Source organism: Nelusetta ayraudi, unplaced genomic scaffold (assembly GCF_046127955.1).
Source record: "Nelusetta ayraudi isolate G7.1 ecotype Tasmania unplaced genomic scaffold, CSIRO-AGI_Nayr_v1 ptg000083l, whole genome shotgun sequence".
Classification (NCBI taxonomy): Eukaryota; Metazoa; Chordata; class Actinopteri; order Tetraodontiformes; family Monacanthidae; genus Nelusetta; species Nelusetta ayraudi.
In genome coordinates this window covers 112,020-136,992 of record NW_027466133.1, presented here as the reverse complement: position 1 = coordinate 136,992, position 24,973 = coordinate 112,020, and the positions used below count along the sequence as shown (strand labels likewise).

The window sequence follows — 24,973 nt, the reverse complement described above, 5'->3', positions numbered from 1 at the left end:
CTGGCCGTCTGCTTTGTGTTCACCGGTCAAAGCTCTGCACACTCACTGCCGCTTCTGAAGTGTCAAGATTTAACTCGAATTCAACGGCGTGGCTGATATTTGAGGATCCAAATTTGTTTGCGTGAAACAGCAACTGCATTTTAATGTATAGAGTCATTTCATGTTCACTCAGGACCAGTTCAAACCACTCTAAGAAAAAAAAAAAGACAAATATTCAAATAAATAGCAGTACACCTGGAAAGTCTGATTTGAAATGTTTTTAATCTTTTGAGTTTAAAAAAAAAAAAATACCTCACACATTTTCACAACAGGCTGTAGCTGTGAAGAAAATGACAGTCACAAAAAACAAAATCCAGACAACCTGAATGATCGTCTTCATGAAGTGGGAGCGCATTCGTTCCGCAGGTGCGTTTTTTTACGGAGTTGAACGACACAATACGAGCCGAGCCGAGCTGAGCTCTGTCTCCCTCTGCTGGCCAAGTGCGATGGACACGTTGATGAATGAATTCAGTGGGAAGTCCTGAGTGTGGTCACTGATACATATGCAGTAAACATAAACAACAAGGGTACAAAAATAACACAAATCAAATGGATTTTACATTTTACATTTTACATTTACGCACAAAAAAGTGATAATACGCTTATGGTAGAAGTCAGAAACGTCGCCAAAATGTATCTACAGTCAAGAGTTGTATTTAAAAACAACATATATTTATAAATATGTACAAAAGAAAATATTACAACTGGCAGCTTGATTGTCTCCACAGGAGGTTTCCTCAAAACCATGTGGAATGTCTGAGTGTATTACCTGCTTTTTAAATTTTTTATTTTTTTTTAAACTGTTCATGGGATGAAAAAGTCAAACATGGCATCAAATACACGGTAACAGTCTCAGTCCTGCTGCTCCGTCAGCAAAGGACAGAAACAAATTCTGTCTTTTTATTTTACTTTTTTTTTGTACTTTAAATTTAACTTATCTGTAAAATCTTTTTATTCACGTTAGAAAAGATCCAATGTGGTTTTCCAGGTCTGATCAGGAGAGAGGAACGTGATCACAGACATCTGAAAGTTCAAAGTTCACAGGCGCTCATCTGTCCATGCTGCTCCGCACGGCTTCTACGCTGTGGATGAGGAGGCTGAAGGTGGGCCTTAGTCTGGGGTCGCTGCTCCAGCACTCCGCCATCATCCGCTCAATCTGGAGGAGCAGCAACAACAACAACAACAATAAGCTCTTTTAATTTGCCTGCAATTGGTGCAATTTGAATAAGAAACAGCAGCATTGAGTGGTTACATTTCAGATTGCAGCGCTATTTCACTCCGCCTCCCCCTCCCAAGCTTGCCAGTGAACTACAGTGGCCTGTGCACCCAAACCTGGATACCTCGTCCACCTTCTTCATTGGTTTATTTGAAAATTACAGAAGGCGACCTGGATTGAATTCCAAGCGTTCGAAAACCAAAGTACCTTTATTGTACTGCAAGTATACATTTTTGTTAATATATTTCTGGGTGGTATATATCATGAATCAAGCCAAATATTACACACTGGACCGTTAACTCTTCAACTTTTTCACTGACCTCCTTTGGACAGCTGTCGGGCGTGGGCAGCCTGTAGCCGTGTTTCAGCAGGTCAACCAGGTGGTAGACGATCATCTGGCCTTGCTTCTCGTTGCCCATCTTCTCCATGAACACCTGCAGGACGACACCAGAGAGAGCAGGCTGCAGTTTTCCAAAGGTTTGCAGACGGGCAACTCTTCTGACAGCTTCAGTCTGAGCGACTTCAAAAATCTTTTGTCTTTATTTTTGTTGGGGATGCACCAATACCACTTTTGTACAGAGCGTGTAGAGTACAAGTACTTTGGCTTTTAGTACTCACCGATGCCAATACTGAGTACTTCATACGGTCATTACACATTACAGAATTACTTTTACATTTTTTAGATACAAACAACAATCAAACAACATTCCCCAGCAAAATTGTCATATACATACATATACAACTGGTATGGGTCTTGTGGTAACGGCACATATTTTACGAGTAGAGTACTCAACCCCGGTATGGGTGCATCCCCAATTTTTGTGGACGTCGGTAAAAAAAAAAAACACACAGGAGGGAAAGTGTGTGTGTGAAATATCCACATGAGGATCCAAACCAGTCGCCCTCCAACTGCAAATATCCGAAAGTTGCGTACCACTGGAGGGCTACACTTCTTGTCGCTGTAGGTGAAGAGCTCGTAGAGGACGACCCCAAAGCTCCACACGTCCGACGCCACGGAGAACTTGCTCTCGGTCAGCGACTCTGGGGCGTACCTGGCCGACAGCGGCAGGGCAGAACAAGAACATTCCTTCACACATCCTTCATAGCGGGAGAGAGCCAGAACGAGTGCGGGTGCGGTGCGCCCTCCTCACCAGAAGATGGGGCTCTCGCCGGGCTCCAGCACCGTGTAGTACTCCTTGTCCTGCGGCAGCACCTTGGTCAGGCCAAAGTCCCCGATCTTCACCCTGCTCTCGCTCTCCACCAGGATGTTGCGCGTGGCCAGGTCCCGGTGGATGTAGCGCTTCGAGGCCAGGTAGTCCATCCCCTGGGAGGAAGGAACCGCAGCGTTATAACTAAGTCTATATATAAATATATATATAAATCTACATAAATCTACATAAATCTAATCCATTGTTATAATTTTTTTAAACTAGAACAAGGACGCTCTTCATGGCCTCCAAAACATAATATCCAGCAGAGGGCAGCGTCTGCCTATCAGTGAGAACCAAGCCTATGAGCCCAGTGGTACGCTGGACTCCTGTGTTGGTACCTTGCAGATCTGCGAGGCGTATTGCAGCAGCTTGCTGGAGTCGAAGCGCTCCCTGTGCTTGATGAGGTAGTCCCGCAGGCTGCCGTGGGGCAGGTACTCCATGATGAGCCGCAGGTTCCTGCGTCCTGCCCAGTGGAGAAGCATCGCCGATGTATTATTGTAAGAGTTGGAGACTCCCCCTCCCACCCGCTCTAGTGGCCACTCGTGGTACTGCAGCGAATGGGATGAACCCGGTTAAATAAAGGTTGTAATAAAAAAGGCGGCGGGCCGTACCTGCGCTGTAACACACGCCCTTGTAGAGGACGATGTTGTCGTGCTGCAGTGACCTGAGGATGGCGATCTCGCGCTCAAAGTCGCGCAGGTGCTCGGTGGTGGTGTGCTGCAGCTTCTTGACGGCCACCACCTCCCCCGTGCTGTCCTGCAGCGGGTCGTAGCGGCACATCTCCACGCTGCCGAAGTTGCCCTGCAAGCGCCACCGTGAGGCCGCACAGGGAAACACCGGCGGTGAGACACGGAGGGGGAAGGTGGACTTGACCAGTAGGTTGATCGAAGCCCCCCCCGCCCCCGTTTGTGCGTGTGTGTGCGTGCGTGTGTGTCCCTCACCTTGCCCAGCGGCTTGACGAAGATGAGGTGCCTCTCCTCGAACTGGGCCGGCTCCCTCCGCTCGGCCCCCCAGGGGAAGGGGACCGAACCTCTGGGCCTGTTGGGCACCATGTCGCTCTCCACCAGCAGCTCGTAGTCTGGCAGTGAGACACAAACCCTGTTGAGCTTCCTGGTGGGGGTCGGGGTGGGGTGGGAGGTCGGGGGGGTGTTGCTCCTACCTGGGGTGAAGAGGCTGTTGAGGTCCCTGATGATGGCCCTGAAGGAGGGCCGGTGGGACGGCTCGTAGTCCATGCAGCTGTTGATGAGGTTGGCCAGCTCGGTCCACTTGGGGGCCGGCAGCTGGTGGCGGTCTTCGTAGAACAGCTTCTTCTGTGAAGCGGCAGAGGAGCGCAGGTCAGGAGGTCAGAAGGGTTTTTTCATGCTCTCTGAAGGAGCTTTTTTCTTGACAGAAAAGACGACAGATGTGTGACAGATGTGTGTCATCCGAACAGTCACCTTGGAGCAGTCCAGCGTGCCCAGCGGTTTGTCTCCGCCGCTGCAGATCTCCCACAGCGTGGTGCCGAAGCCCCAGCAGTCGGTGGCCAGGCTCAGCCTCTGGGGGTTCTGGATGCACTCGGGCGGCACCCACGGGATCCGGTCCACCAGGACTGGACAGACGGATGGTGGACGGGAGGAAGGGGAGAAGAACACGACAAGCTTGACCAAAACCCACTTGACCAGGGGGAGAAACTATAAACCGAGCAGCGGTGGTCCCACCTTCCCGGGGCAGCACGGTGATGCTGATGCCCGGGTCGCTGAGCTTGACGAAGGGCAGGCTGCCCGAGGCTCGGTCCTCCTCCCGGATCAGCAGGACGTTCTTGGCGCAAACGTTGCCGTGGATCAGGTTCTTGTCCTCCTGTTGGGGAGAGGTGCAGAGCCGTGAGCGTCACAGAGCTGGGCTTCGTCGCCTCCTCCTCCTCCTCCTCCTCCTCCTCCTCCTCCTCCTCCTCCTCCTCTTGCACCAGCTTGAACCGGTCTTACCAGGTAGAGCATGGCCCAGGACAGCTGCTTGGCCACCTCCAGCTTCCAGGTGATGTTGACCGAGCCCTTGTTCTTCTTCAGGTAGGTGTCCAGCGAGCCGAACTTGCCGTACTCCTGCACCATCATGTCTGATTGGTGGTAGGGTGGAGAGGGGAGTGGGGCAACAAGGAGTCATGTGACATTTCTGCAGCCTCTGTCCACACTGTCCCACATACTTGGCAGTTTCGTAGTTTGCCAATGCCTGGCCTAGAACCACCACCCCAGAACCACCTAGAACAACACTAGAACCACCCTAGAATCACCTAGAACCAACCTAGAACCTCCCGAGAACCACCCAGAACCACGCAGAACCACCCGAGAACCACTCAGAACCACCCTAGAATCACCTAGAACCACCCGAGAACCACCCAGAACCACTCTAGAATCACCTGAGAACCCCCCAGAACCACCCTAGAATACCCTGGAATCACCGAGAACCACCCTAGAACCCTAGAACCACCCGAGAACCACCACTTAGAACCACCCCTGGACCACCTAGAACAGGGGTGGGCAAAACTTTTTGACTAAAGTTTGACAGAGCAGACAGGGCAGATGAGCAGATGGATGGAGTGTTTTGGACACTCAAAATCAGTGTCTTTGAAGCCCCACAGTATTTTGTTCTATCTTGAAATTACTTTTAAAACACAAAAAAAATTGGATGAAATACAGCTATTTTACTTTTCTTTCGGTAGTTCGGTAGGCCGGATTAAAAAGCTTAACGGGCCACATATGGACCCTGGACTGTAGTTTGCCCATGCCAGTACTAGAAAGTAGATTCTGGGAGGTGATTGGACAAAAAATAGCTTGTCTCTCACATTCTCTCTCACACACACACACACACACACACACCCTCTCTCTCCTGCACAGTCAGCACTGACTGATCTGCCGTGAAATGTTTGGAGGGCCGAGACGCTTTGTGTCTTTGTGTGTCTCTTCTATGTGTCACACACGTTTGTTTCGCACTCACTCTCGTCGCGACAAACGCACACGCCATAGTTGAGAAGGAGGTGCTTGTGGGAGAGCTGGCTCATCATGCTGGCAGCTTCGTAGAACGACTGCAGCGGGAAGAAAAGACAGATGATCTGTGTCAGTCCGTCACGAAACAAAACTGAAGAGCGGTGCTTTGCTTTTTTTTTTTGGTTGTTATTTTCGCAAACGATCTGACCTCTGAGTAATTGCGGTGGCTCTTGTCCAGGATTTTGACGACAACGTCCATCTGGTGCATTTCTCCGTAGTCTCCCAGCTCCTTCCTTACGCCACGGAAGATCTTCGTGAAGGTTCCTTGACCCAGACTGTTGTTCTGGCGGGTATAACATCCTCCACTCAGATGCTTATGCTAAACCAAACAATGTGACGCAAACAAAGAAGAGCTGACAAGGTTCCTCTCACAATATCGAGGTCTTCTCGGCGGATCTTATGGAACACCATCTGGCTGATGTCGTGTCTGTGGTGGGACGGGGACAGCGGGACGTCTTCCCCTCCGTTGTTTCTGCACACCAGCAGGTTGGATTTGTCTGTGGAGAGAGTCGGAGTTGATCAAACGGCTCCGTGAAACGCCACCAAAAAACACAAAAACGAAAATAAAATAAAAGCAGAGCAATAAAAGATTTGCCAGCCAGAATCTGCAATGATTTATTCAGCCAGTAGATGGCAACCACACAAAAAAGAAAATGAATTGTGTTGTACAGTACTGAGTATCGTCTTGTACTACAGTTATTTAAAAAAAGCAACAACAACAACCTACTGTTGTACATAATGCAGCCTGATCACAAACACACACAACCACCAGAGCTCTCATTGCTTCAAACTGCTCTTGCTTCTCATTGGACCGAGTCCAACTGCCACTTCCAGGCTTTCATGTAAACAGGAGAGCGAGAAATGTGGATCACGTAACATGTCGTGGTGGTTGCTGAGAAACTGAGGGAGGACCAGATCCTGTGAGGACAGGATGTTGAACTAAGAATGTTCCTACAAACTTCCTGCTGGCTTATATTTTCATTGTGTTATTGATGTATGTGTGTGTGTGTGCGTTGCCTATAAGTCCTCCCCCTCCCCACGCCATCATCACTGACCTTTCGGGGTCGGGGGGCAGCACCTGGTCAGCTGGAAGGTGTATCCGTCGCTGCGCAGCGCTTCCTTCTGGTAGAAATTCATGAGCTCCCTGAGGGAGCCGAAGTTCCTCTTGGCGCCGCTCAGGATGAACTGGCCCGCCTCCGTCTTGACGATCTGACAGTGTTTGTAGTCCACCAAGGATTCGTCCTGCGGAGAGACGACAGGGTGGTGAGGCAGTGGCGGGAGAGGAGGAGGACGAGAAGAAGAAGAAGGAGAAGATCACTAGAACCACACCACTTAGAACCACCTAGAACCACCCTAGAACTCCCTAGAACCACCATAGAACTACCCAGAACCAACCAGGAAGCGGTGGGAGAGAAGAAGAAGAAGAAGAAGAAGAAGAAGAAGAAGAAGAAGAAGAAGAAGAAGAAGAGTGGAGCTGCCGGGAGAGAGGAGCTCACCCCCACCACGAAGGACATGAAGAACTTGTCGTAGTCTCTGGGGCTGCAGCGTAGCACGTACAGGCCCTGCTGGTTGCCGGAGCGACGCAGCTTCCCGATGGTGAACTCCATCCTGTGACCACAGGGAGGCAGCGTTAGGCAGATGTGTGTGTGTGTGTGTGTGTGTGTGTGTGTGTGTGTGTGTGTGTGTGTGCGGCAGACGTACGACACGGGCCCGTGGCATCGGCTCTGCAGGCACTCCAGCAGTCTGGGCGGAGCCACCTCCTTGCACAGGTAGTGGTGGGCGTCGGCCACCAGCCTGTAGTAGCCGTCAACCAGCGAGACGAAGGACAGCGCCTCCTGCAGGAGGTGGAACTCCAACTCCTTGATTGTTCGGACGGAAAAGGGGAAGCAAATCCGAGTTTAAACCATCGACATCGACTTGACCAGTCTTTAAAACTACCCCACCTCCCTCATTGAATCGGCTCTTTGTGATGTCACAAAGGGCACTGATACCACTCATGGGTTGGTGGCCACATCCCAGCCTGGTGTGAGCTCCACCCTCTGAGCCCTGCTTGGTTTCCATCCCCTTACAAACATTATAGAGGCTCCAACAAAGCCTCACTTTCAGGAGGTGGCTGCAAACAGAGGGCTAACCCTGTTGCTTCCTGGAGAACAAATTCATCCTGCCAGGCTGCTGACGGGAAACATCTAAATAAAAAGATTACAGCTTTGGTTGTGGGACCTTTTTTTTCTCCGACCCTTCCGATTGGGGATTCCGATTTTTCGGAAAGACTTGAACAGTTTAGCTGCGCGTTGACAGATTTCCGAGAGACCTCCTCAGGACGGAGCGGCAACGCACCAGGATCGTGTTGTCCTGCTTGGTCAGGGTGACGATGCGGCTCTCCAGCGAGCCCTCCTTGTTGGCCTGCTTGATGCTAATGTCGATCACGTCGGGGAAGTCGCAGTACGTCTGCAGCTCCTGAAGGGGGTGCGGGGGGCGCGCAAAGATCAACGCATGCGTGTATTCAGGACGGAGAAGCTCGCAGCTCATTTCATTCTCACTTCACTCACTTCCTCTTCCTCCTTCTCCTTCTCCACGTTGTCCTTTCTGGCCCTGGACCACTGGATGCCCTTGTTGCCCGTCACCACGATGGTGACCTGGCCCCCCGAGAGGTCACTGACCTGGAAGCGCTCCAGGTAGAGGGAAGGCAGCAGCGTCTCCAGGCTCATCAGGTACTTGAGCTTGAGGTTGCAGACGGTGGCCCGGCAGTCGCTGAAGCGCTGGATGAACCTCATGAAGCGGCAGCGGATCCTCTTGCGGGTCAACACATTGTACTCCTGGATGCGCTCCTGCGTCGACCTTGGCAGGAAGGACTTGTAGCTGGGGGAGTGGGTCGGGAAGGAGAGGAGAGGCTTCCAGTGAATATGGAGACATGAAAAGTCCCAGAAATGCTGCCAGACTTCTGCTGTGGAGCAGCTTGAAAACATATCCCTAACCCTAACCCCACCCAACAAAAAACACGACACAACACGGATTCGCTTTCTTGGACCTTTTCCTCATTTGTTCGTTCTGCGTTCACCGCAGACACTGGAACTACCGCTGGCCAACCAGAAGTTTCACGCTTCCTACTGATGTCGAAAGGTGCCTTTATTAAAACAGCTCAAATGAAGGACCACTGAACACCGTGAAAACTAGAACGCCAAAATAAAGGTTTCATTGAATACTTCTTAAAACAATAAAATTCATATCCCACATGCATTAACAGTGATAAATAGCAAATTTGAATCAAAAATAAAACACAAATTTAAAGTTTATATAAAAAATAAACACTAAAACTCACATCATGCCATTTAATTTACCAAATCGACTACAATTGATTGAAACTCTTACAATAAACAAAACTGAAGCTGCCCCGGCAGCGCAACTCAACGCTCACGTAGATCAGGTGTACCGGTGACAATCGGCTCCGGCAGTGCAACGCGCCAAACACAATAAGAAAACGCGAGTGCACATCGTCAAACAAAAGAATGTCAAAATTCACTGGTTGACAACAAAAGAAAGGTTACTACGGAGCAAAGGCAACATGTATACCGCGTGCGCCCTTGACCAGTGATAGTCTGCAAACTTTGCTCTGCGCCGTCTCTCTCACTCTCGCTGCCTCGTCTCTACTCTATTTAAGTGGTTGGCGCTCTACACTCTTTCTGCCGAGCAGACTTCGACACCCGGGTGTCAAAATAAAAGTCACTGTAAAAACGTCAGCGCAATCGTTTACACCCTCACCAATTACCCTTTGATTTATAGCCTAAATACGCACTGGCACGCCGATCCTCAACCGATTAAATCAAACTATTGCATCCATCTGAAGAATTAAACTGCTTAACTACATTCTCTTAAAAGTTTAACCAAGTTAAAACAACTAACTTTTGAAAGGGTTGTTTAACGCCAGCTGGCTTGCTGAGGTGTTCTCCACTTTCCCTTATCCTCTTATGTTTGATCACCCATCTGTGTGGTCCAGTGTGGTCAGTGACTGTGCTTTTTTGACCTCGGGGTCTCCCACCAGCAACTATCGTGTTCCTTGCTCAATCTCAAGTTTACTTTCAGCAGGAATTTGGGCCCTTGAAATCAGTTTGGGTTGATAAGCTCTGACACCCTGAGGCCTCTGGAGGCGCGATTGGCTGGGTTCCTGTGTTGACACTGCGGCACTGATGTGGCTGTGTTGTTTCACAAATTCTCTGGACCCGATTTGCGACGAAGACGTGAAATCTCCGAGCGTTGTTGCTGACGTAACCCTGGACTACCTGTGAGTCTGTCCCAAAATACTCCTCGTCAACACCATTCACTTGGTCCTCCTGGACTGAGCCCTTTACTTGATTCTCAGGGGACTTTCCAACACCACTGTCTTTCCTCTGGGCGTTGCCCAGTCCGTCCTCTGACACTGGCTTGTCTTGGACACTGTTCTTCTCATCTGCCATTACGCCATAGACCTGCCCATGCAGCTCATCTCGAGTTCAACAAGATTGTTGGCACGCTCAATATTGGAGTTGTTGGCCTTAAATTTAATAATCTCAATAATTTATCAAATACACATGATATAAAGTGGGCCAGCACTTTTATTGTTTTGGAATAAGTTTTCATGCCGTAGAATAAATTTGGTTGTCTTTCTATGTGGCCCCGCAATAAACAGGCAAATCCTCCAAGGTGTCACCATGCCCGTTACAAATTTCAGAGAACTGTGGTTTTTTTTGTTACTTTCTCATCGGGCACCTCAGCGGACAGCTAAGGGGTCCTCGAACCATTAAAGGGGCCCTTTTAATGGTTCCCATGACAGCTGGGATAAACTCCAGCAGACCCCTGAGACCCTGAGTGCAGGAGGAAGTGGGTATAGAAGGTGGATGTGTGTGTGTGTGTGTGTGTGTGTGTCTATCCGTCCGTCCCACCTGGTGCTGTTGCAGATGGTGACGGGCGAGCGGCCGCTCTCCTTGGCCAGCCTCATCATGTCCAGCACGGCCAGGCCCAGACACTCCTCCTGGGCCTCGTGGGTCACCGGGATGGCAACACGGCCGTTCAGGAAGTCGCTGCGCCACTGTGGGACGAGACAAACTTCGTCACGCAGACGTCACGGCAGCACCGCAGACTTGGTGCGGATGCGAGCGGAGGTTGTGACACAGTGACCCAGCGGCGGTTGTGTTTTACTGTCTCGATATTTGGGCACGGCCTGAGCTGAAGCAGAAACTGAGATTTTTTTCAGATTTTATGTAGTTCTGCTCAACGAACTACGCTTCCCGGGGTGCACCAGCAGAAGCAGCAGCGGATCAGCTGCTCATTCCCTCGTCACTGACACTGATTTAGAGCAGGTGAGAGGGAATAGAGATCCTCAGGCAGTCAAACAAACAGGTTTCAGAGAGAAGAAGAAACAAGTTCTCTCATGGATTCAGTCCAAAGACGCCAATGGTTGGTGAAATATTTACTTTTATGTAGTTTGAAATGCTGCTTAAAATGGCAAAAGTGCAAACATTCTGTTAAATGTTACTCTACTGTAATAAAAATGTTGTTTTTTTTTTAATCAAATGATAAAATGTTTCGTGAAAGTCAATCCACCCGCTTGTAGATCAGCTGTTTTTTATTTGTAGACTTTTAGTTTACTCCATTTAAAAGACGTGACTGCTTACCTCATATTTAATGCAATTAATTTCATCAAATGTTGAATTAAAACATTGGCATTTCATTTCAAATGTTCAATTATATTTAAATGTTTAAAATGTCAACTTTGGTTTTTCTGTCTTTTAGGTTTACGACCTGATAAAAAAATAATAAAATAAAGCTGAGTGAGTTGGAAATCTGAGTTGTCCTTTGGAATTGGAGCCAAGGTCCGGTGCCATGGGTGCGAGTCCTTCAAACCCACCTGGAAGAACAGGTAGGTCATGACGCAGTCGTCCATGACGGGGATCTCCATCCCCTTGGTCAGGCCGTAGCGGTGGGCGTACAGTGGGCTGCCCTTGTTGTGCCACCCGGGAAAATAATACCTGAGAGATGAGAAGGGGGAGGGGGGGGACCCAACTGGATTCAGTGAGGTGGGGTGGGGTCACACCTGAGCCCTGAGTGGAGGAGGGCTGTCATGCGTACCTGACTCTGAAGTGCAGCCTCTCGCTGTCTCCCTGCCGAAGCTTGAAGACGTGGCTGGGAGGAAACCAGGTCCAGTCCCGTTCCCCCATCAGGCCGAACAGGCTGCAGTAGACCGGAGAGACGCCTGCAGGGAGGAACCACACACACACACACACACACACACACACACACACACACACACACACACAGTTACTCCAACTTCCTCACAGCTTCTCTCTATTGCACTGTTGCTTTTTTTTTTTTTTGACTTTCATGAGTTGTGAGTGGTAAATTATTGTCATCTTTTTATTACTTTTATGCTGTTAAACTGTTTTTCTATTGTGGCTAGGTCATGTCAAAAAAAACATGTCTGTTTGCCTAAAATCTTTTTAGGCGTTTTTACCGTCATGATCGGTGGTGTAGTCTACGTGATATGCAGGTATCTGCCGTATAACCACTAAAAAAAGGTCCCGAATTACCATACAATCACTAAAATGCGCAACGATACGTATCAGTGTTTGGTTTTTTTTTGACACTTTCCTGTTTAACAATGTGATTAAAAGGATATTTTATGTTCTTATCTGTTGAGAGTCAGCCATTGCTTTACAGCCACTTTTGAGAATTTATTGAGAATTTATTTGTTGTTTTTGCACCACTTTTTGTACTTGAACTTGAAACTGAGTGTCCCCACTAGAATAAACTAGACCACACCACTGGTTATGATTATAATTAACGTGACATATCACGTTAGCGGTATCAGCGATACTAGAAATGGATTTTCCCGTTATCGGCTTGATACCAAATATGGCCACGACCCACGGCAGAAGGCCGCTCTCTCCACTCCCTCATACTCTCGCAGCACTGGTGCCTCGAGCGCCAGTGATTGGTCGAGGCCAAAGCGGGTCAGCGAGTGTCGCAGGCAAGCGTGTCAGAGAAAGCCGACAGAGCGCTCAGGTTGTGGAGCAACAGTTTGAAGGCGCCAGAGGAAGTGTGCCGCACCACAGTAGAGGAAGTGAAGCGAGGATGTTCGTCTCCTGTTATTGAGCTGAATATCAGGCAGGCAGGCGCAGTGCATACAGCGCCACCCAACAGTTTTCACACTTTACTGTACCCACTTCGCCCAGACAGAAAAAGTGTGAATGTTGAACTTGCAGTCGCAGCGGAAAACGTAAACAAAAACAAAACAACAAGGTGATGGCGGCAGTGAAGTTGAATCTTCACGTGCACGTCTGTGTGCAGCTGATCCACCAGAACTGGTGCAAGAAATGCAAAACACAGAAGGCAGAAGAAGGTTTGAAAAAAATATAAAGCAGCAAAACAAAAGGAAGTGAAGAGAATTTTCTTTCAGCAGCAGGAAAAGATAAACTGTGTGTGTGTGTGTGTGTGTGTGTGTGTGTGTGTGTGTGTGTGTGTGTGTGTGTGTGTGTGTGTGTGTGGCGGGGGTTATCTACATCGAGGGGGTCGCAGAGAGTGTATGTGGCGGAGACAGATAAAAGTGGGGCGGAGCCAAAAACAGTCACAACAGTCCACCTCTTCCTGGTTGACTTTTACTGAGACACAAGCTGCGTTTCCATGACAGTTTTTTGCGAAATAAAAGCGATATTTCCAAAATTTCGACAAAGTGCAATTGCGATTTGCAGGTGTGAAGCGACATTTTACGAGAGTTACGGCTAACACGCTTGCTTTTGTTTATTTGCCGTCGAGAATGGTTGCTATATTTTTCTCTTTGATTACTTGAAAAAAAAAAAATTCCATCTCCTCCTCCATCCAAACATAACGCGCCATTTTCACTCGAAGCGAACTGGTCACATGACCACGTACATCACGTCTGGTGACGTGTAAATGCAAAACAGTGTTTCCAAGACACTTTTGCGATATACCTCTATATTGATAGGCCTGAACCCCCCCAACCCATGAGAGTGTTAAAACCGTTTAGTCATATTTGAGAGTAGAAGATAAGTTTCACTGTTTCCAATTATCATTTTTGTATTGCGATATTTAGGTTTTGCACAATTCTAGGGGTAACGGAAACGCAGCTAGCGAGAGCTTTTCCGTTAAATACGCGAGCGACGACCATGAGGAAAACATTATCAATCAATTGATAGATTAGATCTTAGTGTTAAACTTCCTCCACCCATTCTAAGACCTTTAGATTCCAGTGTGCTACGTGGCATGATGAATCATTGACAAATCTCTCTGAAGGTCTAGAAAAAGGTCATGTTTGGCCCTCGGTTTACAGCCTCCTGCTAAAACTTATCGCCCTTTTTTAATCTTTTGGACCTTCCACAAGCTGGGAGAGGGGCTGTCTTTTTAAATGGGTCAAGCCGACGGATGGCTGTCGTCAGCTTGGCGCGGAATCTGCGACCTTAGTTGTCTTGGCTCCAAAACAAACAGCGACTTTTGCCACTGGCGACAGAATTAAAAATACATATAAAAAATCTGCCACACAAAATCCCACAGCATCACAATATCCTTCAGTGGGAAAAACACTCCTCCGGAGAATCTTCCCTTATTTGGTGCAGCATGTTGTATATTTTTTAATGTCCCCCCCAGAGGTCTGTGGCCCTGGGGACACATCTGCCTGCTGCTCTCCAGACATTTCTAACAAGCACAGTAAGGACGTGGCCAACAAGCTGGCAAGCCCCTGTTTTTTTTAAAAAAAAATTTATGCTGTTTTCACAAAAGGAGTTTTTTGAAGGGGCTGATGTTGCAAAGATAATTTTGTCATGTTTTTTTTAGTTTTTTTTTTTTTTTAATCAAAATAATGAGCAGACTGATTAGCTACTTGGGCCAGCAGCTCGTCGTCCTCTTCTGCTGCAGTCTTTCTATGGTGCAGCTTGCTGATGGACTGATGAGGATGTTAGGCTGTCGACTCTGTCCTGGGACGACCCGGGATAGAGAGGGTGTGTGTGTGGGTGTGTGTGTAGTCTGGCGGGAAAAGGGGTCAGCAGCCAAGCCGTTCTCCAGCTCCATCAGGAAGCTCCACCCAGAGTGTGTATGCGCTGCTCTCACACACCCAGTCCCAGAGTACTTGCGTACAAATGGCCATTGTTTATTTAGTTTGTTTGTTGTTTTTTTATTATTAATCCTCTATTGTCATCTCTAAATCCTGTGGCTGCAACGTGCTGCAACTTCCCAACTTGAAGGTTTCTTCTATTTCAAGGGGTGGGACAACTGTTTGACTGGGTGGGGCCACGATGGGTTCTAAAAATTGACAGAGGGGGCCGGAGCAGGAGCAGATGGATGCAGTGTTTTAGTGACCCACCTCATAGGAGGAAAAAACATATGATGGGATGTGTAGAAAACATGTGCTTTAATGTCAACTGAAAATGAGCAAAAGTGTGACAACAAAATCAGTGTTTTTTGAAGCCCCGCGGTATTCAGCTCTTTAATGAAATGACTCTTAAAACGCTGAATAAAGTTGATGAAATGCAGCTATTTTATGACTTACTCACTATTAATATAATTTCCTCAAGTGCGGCGGGTTGGATTAAAAAGCTTAAAGGGCCGCATATAGCCCCCGGGCCGTTGTTTGCCCACGCCTCTTCTACTCTACGTGTGTGTGTGTGTGTGTGTGTGTGTGTGTGTGTGTGTGTGTGTGTGTGTGTGTGTGTGATTTTCTCAAACGAGAAAAAACCTCTCTGTGTGAAATGTTTACTCAGGCATTTCCGTCGACCACCGCACCCTCCAGCAAACGGCCAAATACTTCAGAATCTGAGTCATGCGGTGCATCTCAGCGAAGGTTGCAGCACGGAGCATCTCCTCCGCCAGGTGCGTCGTAAAGTCTGAGTGCGTGTGTGTGTGTGTGTGTGTGTATGTATGTGTGTGTGTGTGTGTGTGAAACCTCAACCGAAATCGCCCTGTGACTCACCGCACGCTCTGGCCGCGCTGATGCACAGCTCCTCCGCTGCGAACTCCCCGGGCGGGAACGCCAGCGTGCCCTCCGAGCCTTTGGCCCCGCAGCCGCCGCCCTTCACGCGGTTGTACAGGTGCACGACGAGGCAGGTGGCGGCGGCGGCGGCGCCGGTGCCGTCCTCATCCCGCTTGGCCGGAGCCGGATCCTGGTCGGTGGGGGGCGGGCCGCAGAGATGCGCCGAGCCGGGTCTGTCCATGTCCGTCAGGAGGATGCAGGCCATGTGACGTTAACGGCGAACCTGCCTGGGAGACACATCGGCGCAGCTCGTCATGCCAACATCCCATTTAAAATGAAGCACGTCTGACTTGACGGCAGAGTTGCCAACCGTCCCTTAAAGGTCACCTATTATACTAATTTTCTGGCTTTTGTATACTTTTTAATTCCCCTGACACCGAAAAAACATTTTCTTGGAGCAGCGCATTGCGACATCACTTCCGGGGCAGAGCGGGGGAGGGCAGAACCAGTCCGAGAGTGTGTCTGAGCTTGGCCATGAAAGGAGCTCCGGACCGCAATTACGTCATTGCGTTCCCAGTGTTGAAAACATCTCCGTGAACAGAGCGTTTAGAACCATGCCCAACAATTTGCAGGGCTCACGTCCAAATGCATGAACCTCATTGTTTGACGATTTTCGATCGTTTGACAATAGGGTTCAACATTGTAACAGTTTTTAAAGCTCAGAAAAGTGGAAAAGCATCATAGGTGCCCTTTGAAATACAGAATTGTCCCACATTTGACGATGAAATGCTGCGTCCCGTTTTGAATCGATACGGGACGGAGTTTGTCCTGTGTTCCTGAGTCGCGTTCACAACCGTAATCTAGGTAGCTGCAAGCAATACCATTGCGCAACCCACTGATTGTAACATTTATTTATGTCACAACAACTGCGTACTGGCTGCGTAGCTTGTGTAGAGTAGGCTATGAATCAGGATCGCTTGTTCTTTTCAGTTTTACCAATTCAATTTTTCTAACAGCCACCAGTCCGGCACTTTTATCGACCGTTGTGTGAAAATATGTTCATCTAAAACATTTCAATACAATTGAAACATTCTTTTGTCTTCACTGTAGTGGAGTCATTGTGCGACGCACTAATCTCACCAACTAGCGATTGTTTTCGTTTTCGTTGGTTTTGGTTTTCACAGGAAATTGCAACCTGATGGGCGTCTCTGGAACGTGTGAATATTTTGAAGAAGCTTCTCTTGACCACGCGGCTATGTGTCAGACGACATTGAGCACAGAATAGATGTGCTTCATTGATCCCTAAAACCAGCACGAAAACAATACAAAAAATAAATTATACATGAATGAAAAATAAACATTCAAGTCAATCGATATGCAACAAACACGCAAGAGAAGATGTGCAAAAGACAGTCAAATGTGCAGGATTTATAAACCCGTGTTTTTCCAACCACTGTGCCATGGCACACTAGTGTACCGTGAAACAATGTCAGGTGTACCGTGAAAAACTATCCAATTTCACTTAATTGGTCTAAAAATAAAAAATAACATTCCATTGTGGAGTGACTGTGCTTTAAAAGGAATGTGAGCCTACCACCCCCCGCCCCCAATTCCTCTCAGAATATCAGCTTTGTGTGCATCTAAACTAGTCGAAATTTCGCAAATAAAGTCGACGTTAAAAACGACAAAATTTCACGAATAAAGTCAACGCAAATAAAGCGGTGATTCTCGAAATTAAACTGGAAATTTCGACTTTAATCTTGCCCTGATCCTCTTCTGTGCTAACCTGTCCAGTTTGTGGCTTGTTTTTGTTCTTCCATGTAAAACAGTTCTAGAGAATCACAGTACATTTGCCAGTGCTCGACTTGGAATTATTGAGAAGACGAGACCCAAACGGCAGCGTTTTGATTGGAACGGGTGTCCCTTGTCAAAACTCCTGTGAGAACTTCTGAACGACAGCATCACAACAAAAACAACAATAAAGAGGAAGTGCAACAGTGCAAAACAAGCCAAGCGAGGCAGAGTCAGTCGGTCGATTGTGCTGCTGTTGTCGAGCGACAAGCTGAAGGGATTTTAAGCACAAATGTCTGCGCGGTGGTGTCGTGTGGTGGCGAGCGAGACGTTCTCTAATGAGGAGCCAGCTCTCCTCCTCCTCCGCCGCCGCTGCACCGCGCCGCGCCGCGTCGCTGTTTTATCGGGCAGCAGACATGCCGTGACTCCGGCCAGTTGCTTCAACACCTCTTATCTCTCCACACTCGGCGCCGGTTGGGGGTTTGAACTGTCGGCTGGAGTTCACATGTGTGGCGAAGCTGCTGCTGCTGCTGCTGTTGCTGCTGTTGCTGCTGCTGGTCATGTGACATCAGGACTGCCAGCTCTTCTTTGAAACATCCTTTATAATCGTGACCTGATGTTTTTTTTAAATCCCCAAATGGAACATCTGACAGGAAGAATTTGAATTCATAATCTTCTCCTTCAACGTTGGCATCTGGCTGCGACATTCCAAAGAGAGCCCCCTAGCGGCTGCAGCACTCAGCGCCTCAACCTCTTTAAATTTCATCTAAAAAAATAAAATTAAAAAAAGACTCCAGGCCATAAATCAATTTTTGTCAATTTGCAAAAAAGAAAACACACTCACACTGTGTTTCTTTTGTGCAACAGCTGCAGCTGCTGGGGAATCTTGGCGAAGGTCATCATGCGAAGACTCGATCAGACCAAATTAAACTCGTCTGCAGCAGCAGCTCGTCAACATCTGCGGGAGGCAATTAGAGCCACTGTGTGAGCTGCTGCCTGCACACCTCTCACTGTTGCACGTCCACGCCAAGCGCCTTATCCAGGCTCAACTCCAACCAAGTGCATTTCTTGCTTTTTTGGCTCGAGAACAGAAACACAACAAAGGATTTGGACTCATCAGCCTCTGAAATGAAAAACTTCCTTGTTGCTGCAGCTTACTCACTTCCCAACGGAAGAGAGGAGACTTCCCCAGACGACCACGGTGCAGCGGCTTGCAGTGAGGTCGACACTGTGCTGCACTGTGTGTTTGTGTGTGTGTGTGCTTGTGCAGGAAGACAGCGAGACGCCTCGCCTTGCTGCACCGTCGCCGCGGGGCAAAACTTTCTGACAGCTTTCACGTTGTTAAAAGGCTGCATGTTATACTCGGGCCAACTGGCTGACTGAGGTGCCAAACAGGTCGACCTCTTCACAGCTGTATCAGGGAGGGGATGTTACGCCCCTTTGTGCACTGAAAAACAACAACAACAACAACAACAAACAGGGCGCCGCCTTCGTCAGTGTCAGTCGCAGGAACTCCCAGGCCTGCTGCGTTTCAATGTCCCGTCTGACTGTAGCATCTCCACATGCTCTCCGGCTCTGCTCACATTCCAAAGGCTTTCAGAATAGACGCTAACAGTAAACAGCAGCAGGGCACGAAGGGAAGGCGCTGTCTTAGATCTGCATCCAACATTTTTTAAATTGTTTTTATATTTGCTCTGCTGATCATCGCCGTACCTCACCTGACGCTGCCTTTCTCCTGGTTGGTGACAGACACATCAATCACCAGGTTTTGTCTTGCAATGTTTACCTTTCATTTGGGACTGCTAACAAAAAAAAACCCATGTAAGTCAAAGTCGATTCCAGCTTTAAAATAAAAAGCGTTGGCAGAATATTCTCAAATCGTGAGAAGGTCTTCCTGCCGAGAGCCATTACCCTCTAGAACTCTGCATCTTCCCCGCTGTGTGACCGATAGCATTCTGGTCAACAAGCAAATACAAAAAAACACTCTTTTGCACATCTGTTTTTTATCCACCTATCTATCTATCCATCCACCAACCTTTTTGGCACTGAGAGCTACTTCATGGGTCCTGAGCCGTATGAAGGGCTACCAGTTTGCTAGATTCTCCTGAAATAACAAACTCTCTGAGTTATATATTATCATTAATTATACCTATCTATGTGAAGACACTTATCAAGCTCATGAGGTCTTAATAATGATCAAAAATGACTTAACAATGTTGGATAAAATTGAATTTTAGACGCAGCTCAGCGGGTCTGCGGGCTACTCATGAGGTCCTTGGGGGCGACCTGGTGCCTTTACAACTTGACAAATATTTTTGAACATTAATAAATGTCTTGTTTGCAGGTCCGAAAACAGACCAGCCCACTTTGCATTATAGGCGTAAACAGACCAGCCCACTTTGCATCACCGCCTATAATAAAATCAAGTTGTCCTCAGTAAGGGCCCTTCTATTTCCCATCTTTCAAACAGCGCTGACCATGTGCACGGACGTGTCAAACGACAAAGAAAAGAGCTGCTGATGTTCAGCTCATTCTTTTTTTCACTGTGTATGTGCAGATGTGCACATCGGCATGTTTCAATTTCATTTTCCCTCCTTTAAAGGTTGGGCTCATGGTTGAGGTTTAAAGCAGAGGTAGAGTCACACGGTTCCGGAAAACACTCTCTGACTCCGCCCACTAAGGCCACCTTGTTTTTTTGTGGAAGGTCCGACAACCCCTCTAACATGACGTGAACAAATCCCTTTTTAGCACTAATAATAATACCACCTGCTAAACGCGATTGAAAGGCTCTCCAATTTGCCAGACTGGCAAGGGGGAAGCACAGGGCAATTTCCCTTTTCGCTTCTTACTCCAAACCACATCACAGAGGAGGATGTTTGCGTTTGTTTCCCTTTAGACGACCAGAACACTAAAAAAAAAATTATATCATAGGCATAGAAATAATTGGCCGCTTTCATGTTTCCGTATTGTTCCGTTCGAAAGGTTGATCACAGTGGGTGTCTTTGTACATGACCTGGATAATAAACCGCTTTATGTTGAATGTGAGCCCCGTTGGCAAGTTTAATGTACTTTCCCCACACGTCATTAATGATAATGTTCTGTCAGTAAGGACCAGCCACCTCCCCCATACCCCTAGCCTGATCAGAAAGACAAGAAAACTGCTGAATAAACCATTAGTTGCCTCATAAAACTTCTCCACACGAGGTGGAAACGATTATAATTATGCTATTAACAGTGTAAAATGTTCATAGCAATGGATCAGCCAGCAAAATCTATTAGTTGCAAACACATTGCCTCTACCACTGCAACTACAGAGTCTGTAAATATGCATCAACGCCTCCTTTAAAGAAAAGGGACAGGAAATTATATATGCAAAATGCTTGGGGTGTAAATTCAATTCAACACGTTGACTCTGCAGTTCATCCTGCACGGGAGACCTGGTCTGAGATGTTTGTTTTTTTTTTTTTTAAATGAAAATTGCTTCCAGGATGAGCGCGTTGATGACTTCCAAAGTCCGAAAGCACAAACACGATCTTTAAGATAAATAGTGACGGTGGAATGTAATACGGGGAAGACATCAACCATTGATGTTTCGGATATGTACATATAACATTTACCAAAAGATCGGCTATGACAACGCGCCTAACTAGCCACTCGGACGTTTCTTGGAGCTTGTTTGGTGACGGGAGGAGGCTGCCGAGAAGGTCGCTCACAGCAGGTCCCCGACCAGCGGCAGAGGCAGCACCGTTACTACAAACAGCCGCCGGGTAGCGGGGGAGGAAACCAGGAAATAGACCACGGAAGTGTCCACAAATAAATACTTAAACCAAACTTACCCCCGTCCGGTGTCTTGCCAAATCGCTCCGGTTCAGTTGGCCGCCACTTGAGTCACTGCGTTAGCTCGCTGAAGCTAGCCCCCTGGCTTGCTAACTCCGACCGCAAACGGCTAAAAAGCGATCCGTCCGCGCAAGCGTGTCCGCATCCTTCACTCGTCTCGGTGTGGTGCCATCCCGTCCTGGCTCGCTGGGTATTTCCCATCCAGCAGCGTCCCGATACTTGCAAGCGTCCCCCTCCCGCCGCCGTCAACAACAGCAGCGAGTCTCTGCTGTCAGTCAATCTGACTTGACGTGAATCGAGGGATTAAAAAGCGAGTACGGGGGGAGTCAACCACTCTGTGACCGTGTGTCTCCCCTATTCACCGCCTCCTGTGTTCTGGCCGAGTAGTTGTCTGTAAAGTGTGTGAGAAAAGAGATGATGACGATGGTGATGATGATGATGATGATGATGATGATGATGATGTTGATGTCGGAGGAGGGATGCCTTGAAATAACCTAGTGGTTGTTTTTGAGGAGGGTTCGTCTCTTGGTCTTCGCTTCTGACACGGAAGACTCGGTTTTTGAAATCTGCTACACGAACAAGTCCAGACACGTCGAGCGCAGGGTCAGTTCTCAGTGTAACAAGATGAAACTGTTAAGAAAAAAAAAAAAAAAAAGAAAAAAAGTTAGATACCTGAAATGTCTTTAGAATGTTCTTAACAAATGTTTTCTTAATCAAATGTTTTCATCGTGACCTTATGACAGTTGGCATGTGAATTAGGGAACAGGGAATCTTCACTAATGTAAATAATAACAATAATAAACCTATATCAACTTGTTCCTACTGCTCTAGGATCATGGTTGGTGTTATATCTAAGTTCTATCTTTGAGTGTCTTGTTTCCCTCAAGAACAAAATGTAGGCCGATCATCAAGTCAGAAGGACATGTTAAAAAAAAAACAAGATTATGTAAAAGAAAGATATGACTTGAGATGCTTTAGTGTAAAAGTGTAAGGCGTTCTGTCAAATTACCCCCCCCCCCCGACCGTGGGGTGACCATGCCCACCGGTGGCCACCTCGTAGTGCTGCCCATATGTCTTCCTGTCGGTCCATAACTGACAAGCAAGGAGCAAACACTGGGCCTCTGTCCCTCCAAGTTGACAGCAGTTTTACAAACAAGCGCAAACAAGCGCAAAAATAGATTCATTGTGTGTGGTAATGTGCAGTTGTGAAGTTTATGTGCTCAATTCGAGAGGTTTTGACAGGCGTTGCCGCTGCAGTGCCTTTGGGGATGTAGTAATTGTCATGTGACTGTCAGTGGGGATGTACAGTGCCATGAAAAAGTATTTGCCCCCTTCCTGATTTGTGTGTTCTTTGCATATTTATCACACACAAAGGTTTCAGTTCATCAAACCAATTTTAATATCACACAGAGACAACCCAAGGAAATATAAAATGCAGTTTTTAAATGATGATTTAATTTACCAAGGGGGCAAAAAAAATAAATAAATAACCTATCTGGCTCTATATGTGAAAAAGTAATTGCCCCCCTTTGTTAAATCACAAAGTAACTGAGAATAACCACAGTTTTGGGGAAAGCTGAGTTCAATTTCCCAGGCCACACCCAAACCTGATTACAACCACATTTGTTGAATCAAGAAATCACTTAAATAGAATCTGTCGGACAAAGTGAAGCGGGCAACTAGATCTCAAGAAACAAACGCATCATGTCACGATCCAAAGAAATTCAAGAAGAAATTTAGAAAAAAAAGTGACTGAAACGTATCAGTCTAGAAAAGGTTACATAGCCATTTCCAAGGCGCTGGGGCTCCAGCGAACCAGTGTCAGAGCCATTATCCACAAATGGAGAAAACTGGGAACAGTGGCAAACATTCCCAGGAGTGGTCGACCAACTAAAATTACTCCAAGAGTGCAACGACGACTCGTCCAGGAGGTCACAAAAGAACCTGGAGCAACATCCAAAGAACCGTAGGCCTCACTGGCCTCAGTTCAGGTCAGTGTTCACGACTCTACTAAGAAAGACACTGGCCAAAAAAAAGCATCCATGGGAGAGTTCCCAGGCGAAAACCACTGCTGCCAAAAAAGAACACAAAGGCTTGTCTCACATTTGCCAAAAAAAAAAACATCTTGATGATCCTCAAGACTTTTGGAAAAACAATCTGTGGACTGATGAGTCAAAAATTTAACTTTTTGGAAGGTGTGCGGCCCGTTACATCTGCCGTAAAAATTGCACAGCATTTGATAAAAAGAACATTATGCCAACAGTGAAGCATGGTGGTGGCAGTGTGATGGTCTGGGGCTGCTTTGCTGCCTCTGCTGTCTATCAGAAAATCGTGAAGGAGAACGTCCAGCCATCAGTTTGTGCCCTCAAACTCAAGCGCGCTTGGATCATGCAGCAGGACAACGGTCCAAAACACACCAGCAAGTCCACCGCTGAATGGCTAAAAAAATAAAAAATAAAAAATTAAGGTTTTGGAGTGGCCAAGTCAAAGTCTGGATTTAAATCCAATTGAATTGCTGTGGTGTGACCTTAAACGGGCAGTTCATGCTAGAAAATCCTCCAATGTGGCGGAGTTGAAGCAATTCTGCAAAGAAGAGTGGGCTAAAATTCCTCCACAGCGATGTGAAAGACTCATCACCAATTATCGCGAACGCTTGATTTCAATTATTGCTGCCAAGGGTGCCACAACCCATTATTAGGTTCAGGGGGCAATTACTTTTTCACATAGGGGCAGATAGGTTTGGATTGATTTCACTTCACAGGTTCCTCTAAATTTTATCATGGGAACTTCTGCCACCTCTTGGCTGTTTGCGGTAACGTCTCTTGTCTCCTGCAACGTCTGCAGTGCACCCTGTCGCTTGGTGTCCACATGTAGGAGAGCAGGTGGTGAGCTGTGCCAGGCAGTGTGCAGCAGGTGACCCAGCAGTGCTCTCTCCCAGGAAACATCTGCATGAAAAGGAGAAGAAGCAAGAAACAGAAGAGGAAGAAGCTGGAGAGATCCTTGGGCCTTCAGAAGATCACTGTGGCGCTGCCCTGAAGACACACACACACACACACACACACACACACACACACACACACACACACACACACACACACACACACACACACACACACCTCCAGTAACCCCAGTGGACGAATCCATTCCGCTGGGCTTCAAGCTTTGCATGGTATCCTGCGCCACCTAATGGACGTTCTTGCAAAGGCGGAGACTTGCAGGAGGACTTTGACGACTAGAAAAGCTCAATCATTTAAAGTTTGAAAACCTGCAAGGAAATAACTGACACAGAGGAATGATTTCGACTTTGTAAATAAGAACCTGATTTGTGGTTAATATTTTAAGGTTGAAGGTTTTGAGTTTGACCTCAGTAATTATTGTTTATAGACAAAAGTATTGATAAGTGGCATTCCAGAAAAACAGAATTCAACTGTAAAACCTTTCCTGTGAACTTGATTTTGGAGTCTGATTTAATACTGTTGCATGTGATAATCTAACACCACAGTTATTCCTTGGCCTTCAGCCACACGTGGAGCCGCTGCTCTGACTACTCTGCACTGGCAGACAGAAGAGCAGTGAGGTTCATCCGTCCTGTCCCATCCTTTCTTCCTTCCACACGCTGTCCACCGATGACTGCACGTCCCTAACTGGGTCATTCTGCCTTGGCAGACAAGTGTGCCAAATGAGAGTCGTCGAGACGTCCGGTGTGGAAGATTAACGGTAATCGGCGTGAGGGAACGTTGAAGTCACTTCCAACGCCTCCCTGTCTGACTTTCCCGGAGTGCTCGGAGTGAGACGGAGGCAGGAGTTCACAGACGAGCGCTGCTTCTCCCGTTGACCCGGCTGAGATTCCGCACAGCTCGCTGAGCATCGCGCTCCGACTGAGTGGCTCCTCCTGCCCGTCTGAGAGGCT

The 24,973-nt window shown here is 47.6% G+C and overlaps 1 protein-coding gene across 7 annotated transcripts; it reads right to left on the bottom strand.

Moving 5' to 3' along the window:
* Window positions 1-242: 242 nt before the first annotated feature.
* Window positions 243-21,475, bottom strand: jak2a (Janus kinase 2a). 7 transcript variants are annotated; one of them, XM_076044985.1, is made up of 25 exons: window positions 21,063-21,470; window positions 18,940-19,028; window positions 15,436-15,718; window positions 11,586-11,709; window positions 11,365-11,485; window positions 10,400-10,545; window positions 8,024-8,342; window positions 7,821-7,940; window positions 7,185-7,342; window positions 6,980-7,091; window positions 6,539-6,725; window positions 5,856-5,980; window positions 5,632-5,766; window positions 5,434-5,521; window positions 4,428-4,555; window positions 4,164-4,302; window positions 3,903-4,054; window positions 3,626-3,776; window positions 3,408-3,544; window positions 3,078-3,267; window positions 2,805-2,929; window positions 2,407-2,579; window positions 2,190-2,307; window positions 1,576-1,689; window positions 243-1,195 (listed from the first exon to the last, which is right to left on the bottom strand). In XM_076044985.1, exons 3-25 carry the CDS (start codon window positions 15,698-15,700, stop codon window positions 1,088-1,090), a joined length of 3,435 nt encoding a protein of 1,144 aa, XP_075901100.1. In that variant the 5' UTR covers window positions 15,701-15,718; window positions 18,940-19,028; window positions 21,063-21,470; the 3' UTR covers window positions 243-1,087. The 7 variants fall into 7 exon arrangements, with proteins under 7 accessions (XP_075901100.1, XP_075901099.1, XP_075901102.1 ...); XM_076044984.1 differs by having other exon boundaries at window positions 18,945-19,028; XM_076044987.1 differs by lacking the exon at window positions 18,940-19,028 and having other exon boundaries at window positions 15,436-15,722.
* Window positions 21,476-24,973: the final 3,498 nt, after the last annotated feature.

Coding starts and splice junctions, on each gene's coding strand:
- jak2a (XM_076044985.1), bottom strand. CDS start 15,700: ATGGCCTGCATCCTCCTGACGGACATGGACAGACCCGGCTCGGCGCAT. Junction 11,710..15,435: donor CAGCGCGGCCAGAGCGTGCG/GTGAGTCACAGG, acceptor TCCTCCCTGCAG/GCGTCTCTCCGGTCTACTGC. Junction 4,303..4,427: donor CCTGGGCCATGCTCTACCTG/GTAAGACCGGTT, acceptor TCTCCCCAACAG/GAGGACAAGAACCTGATCCA.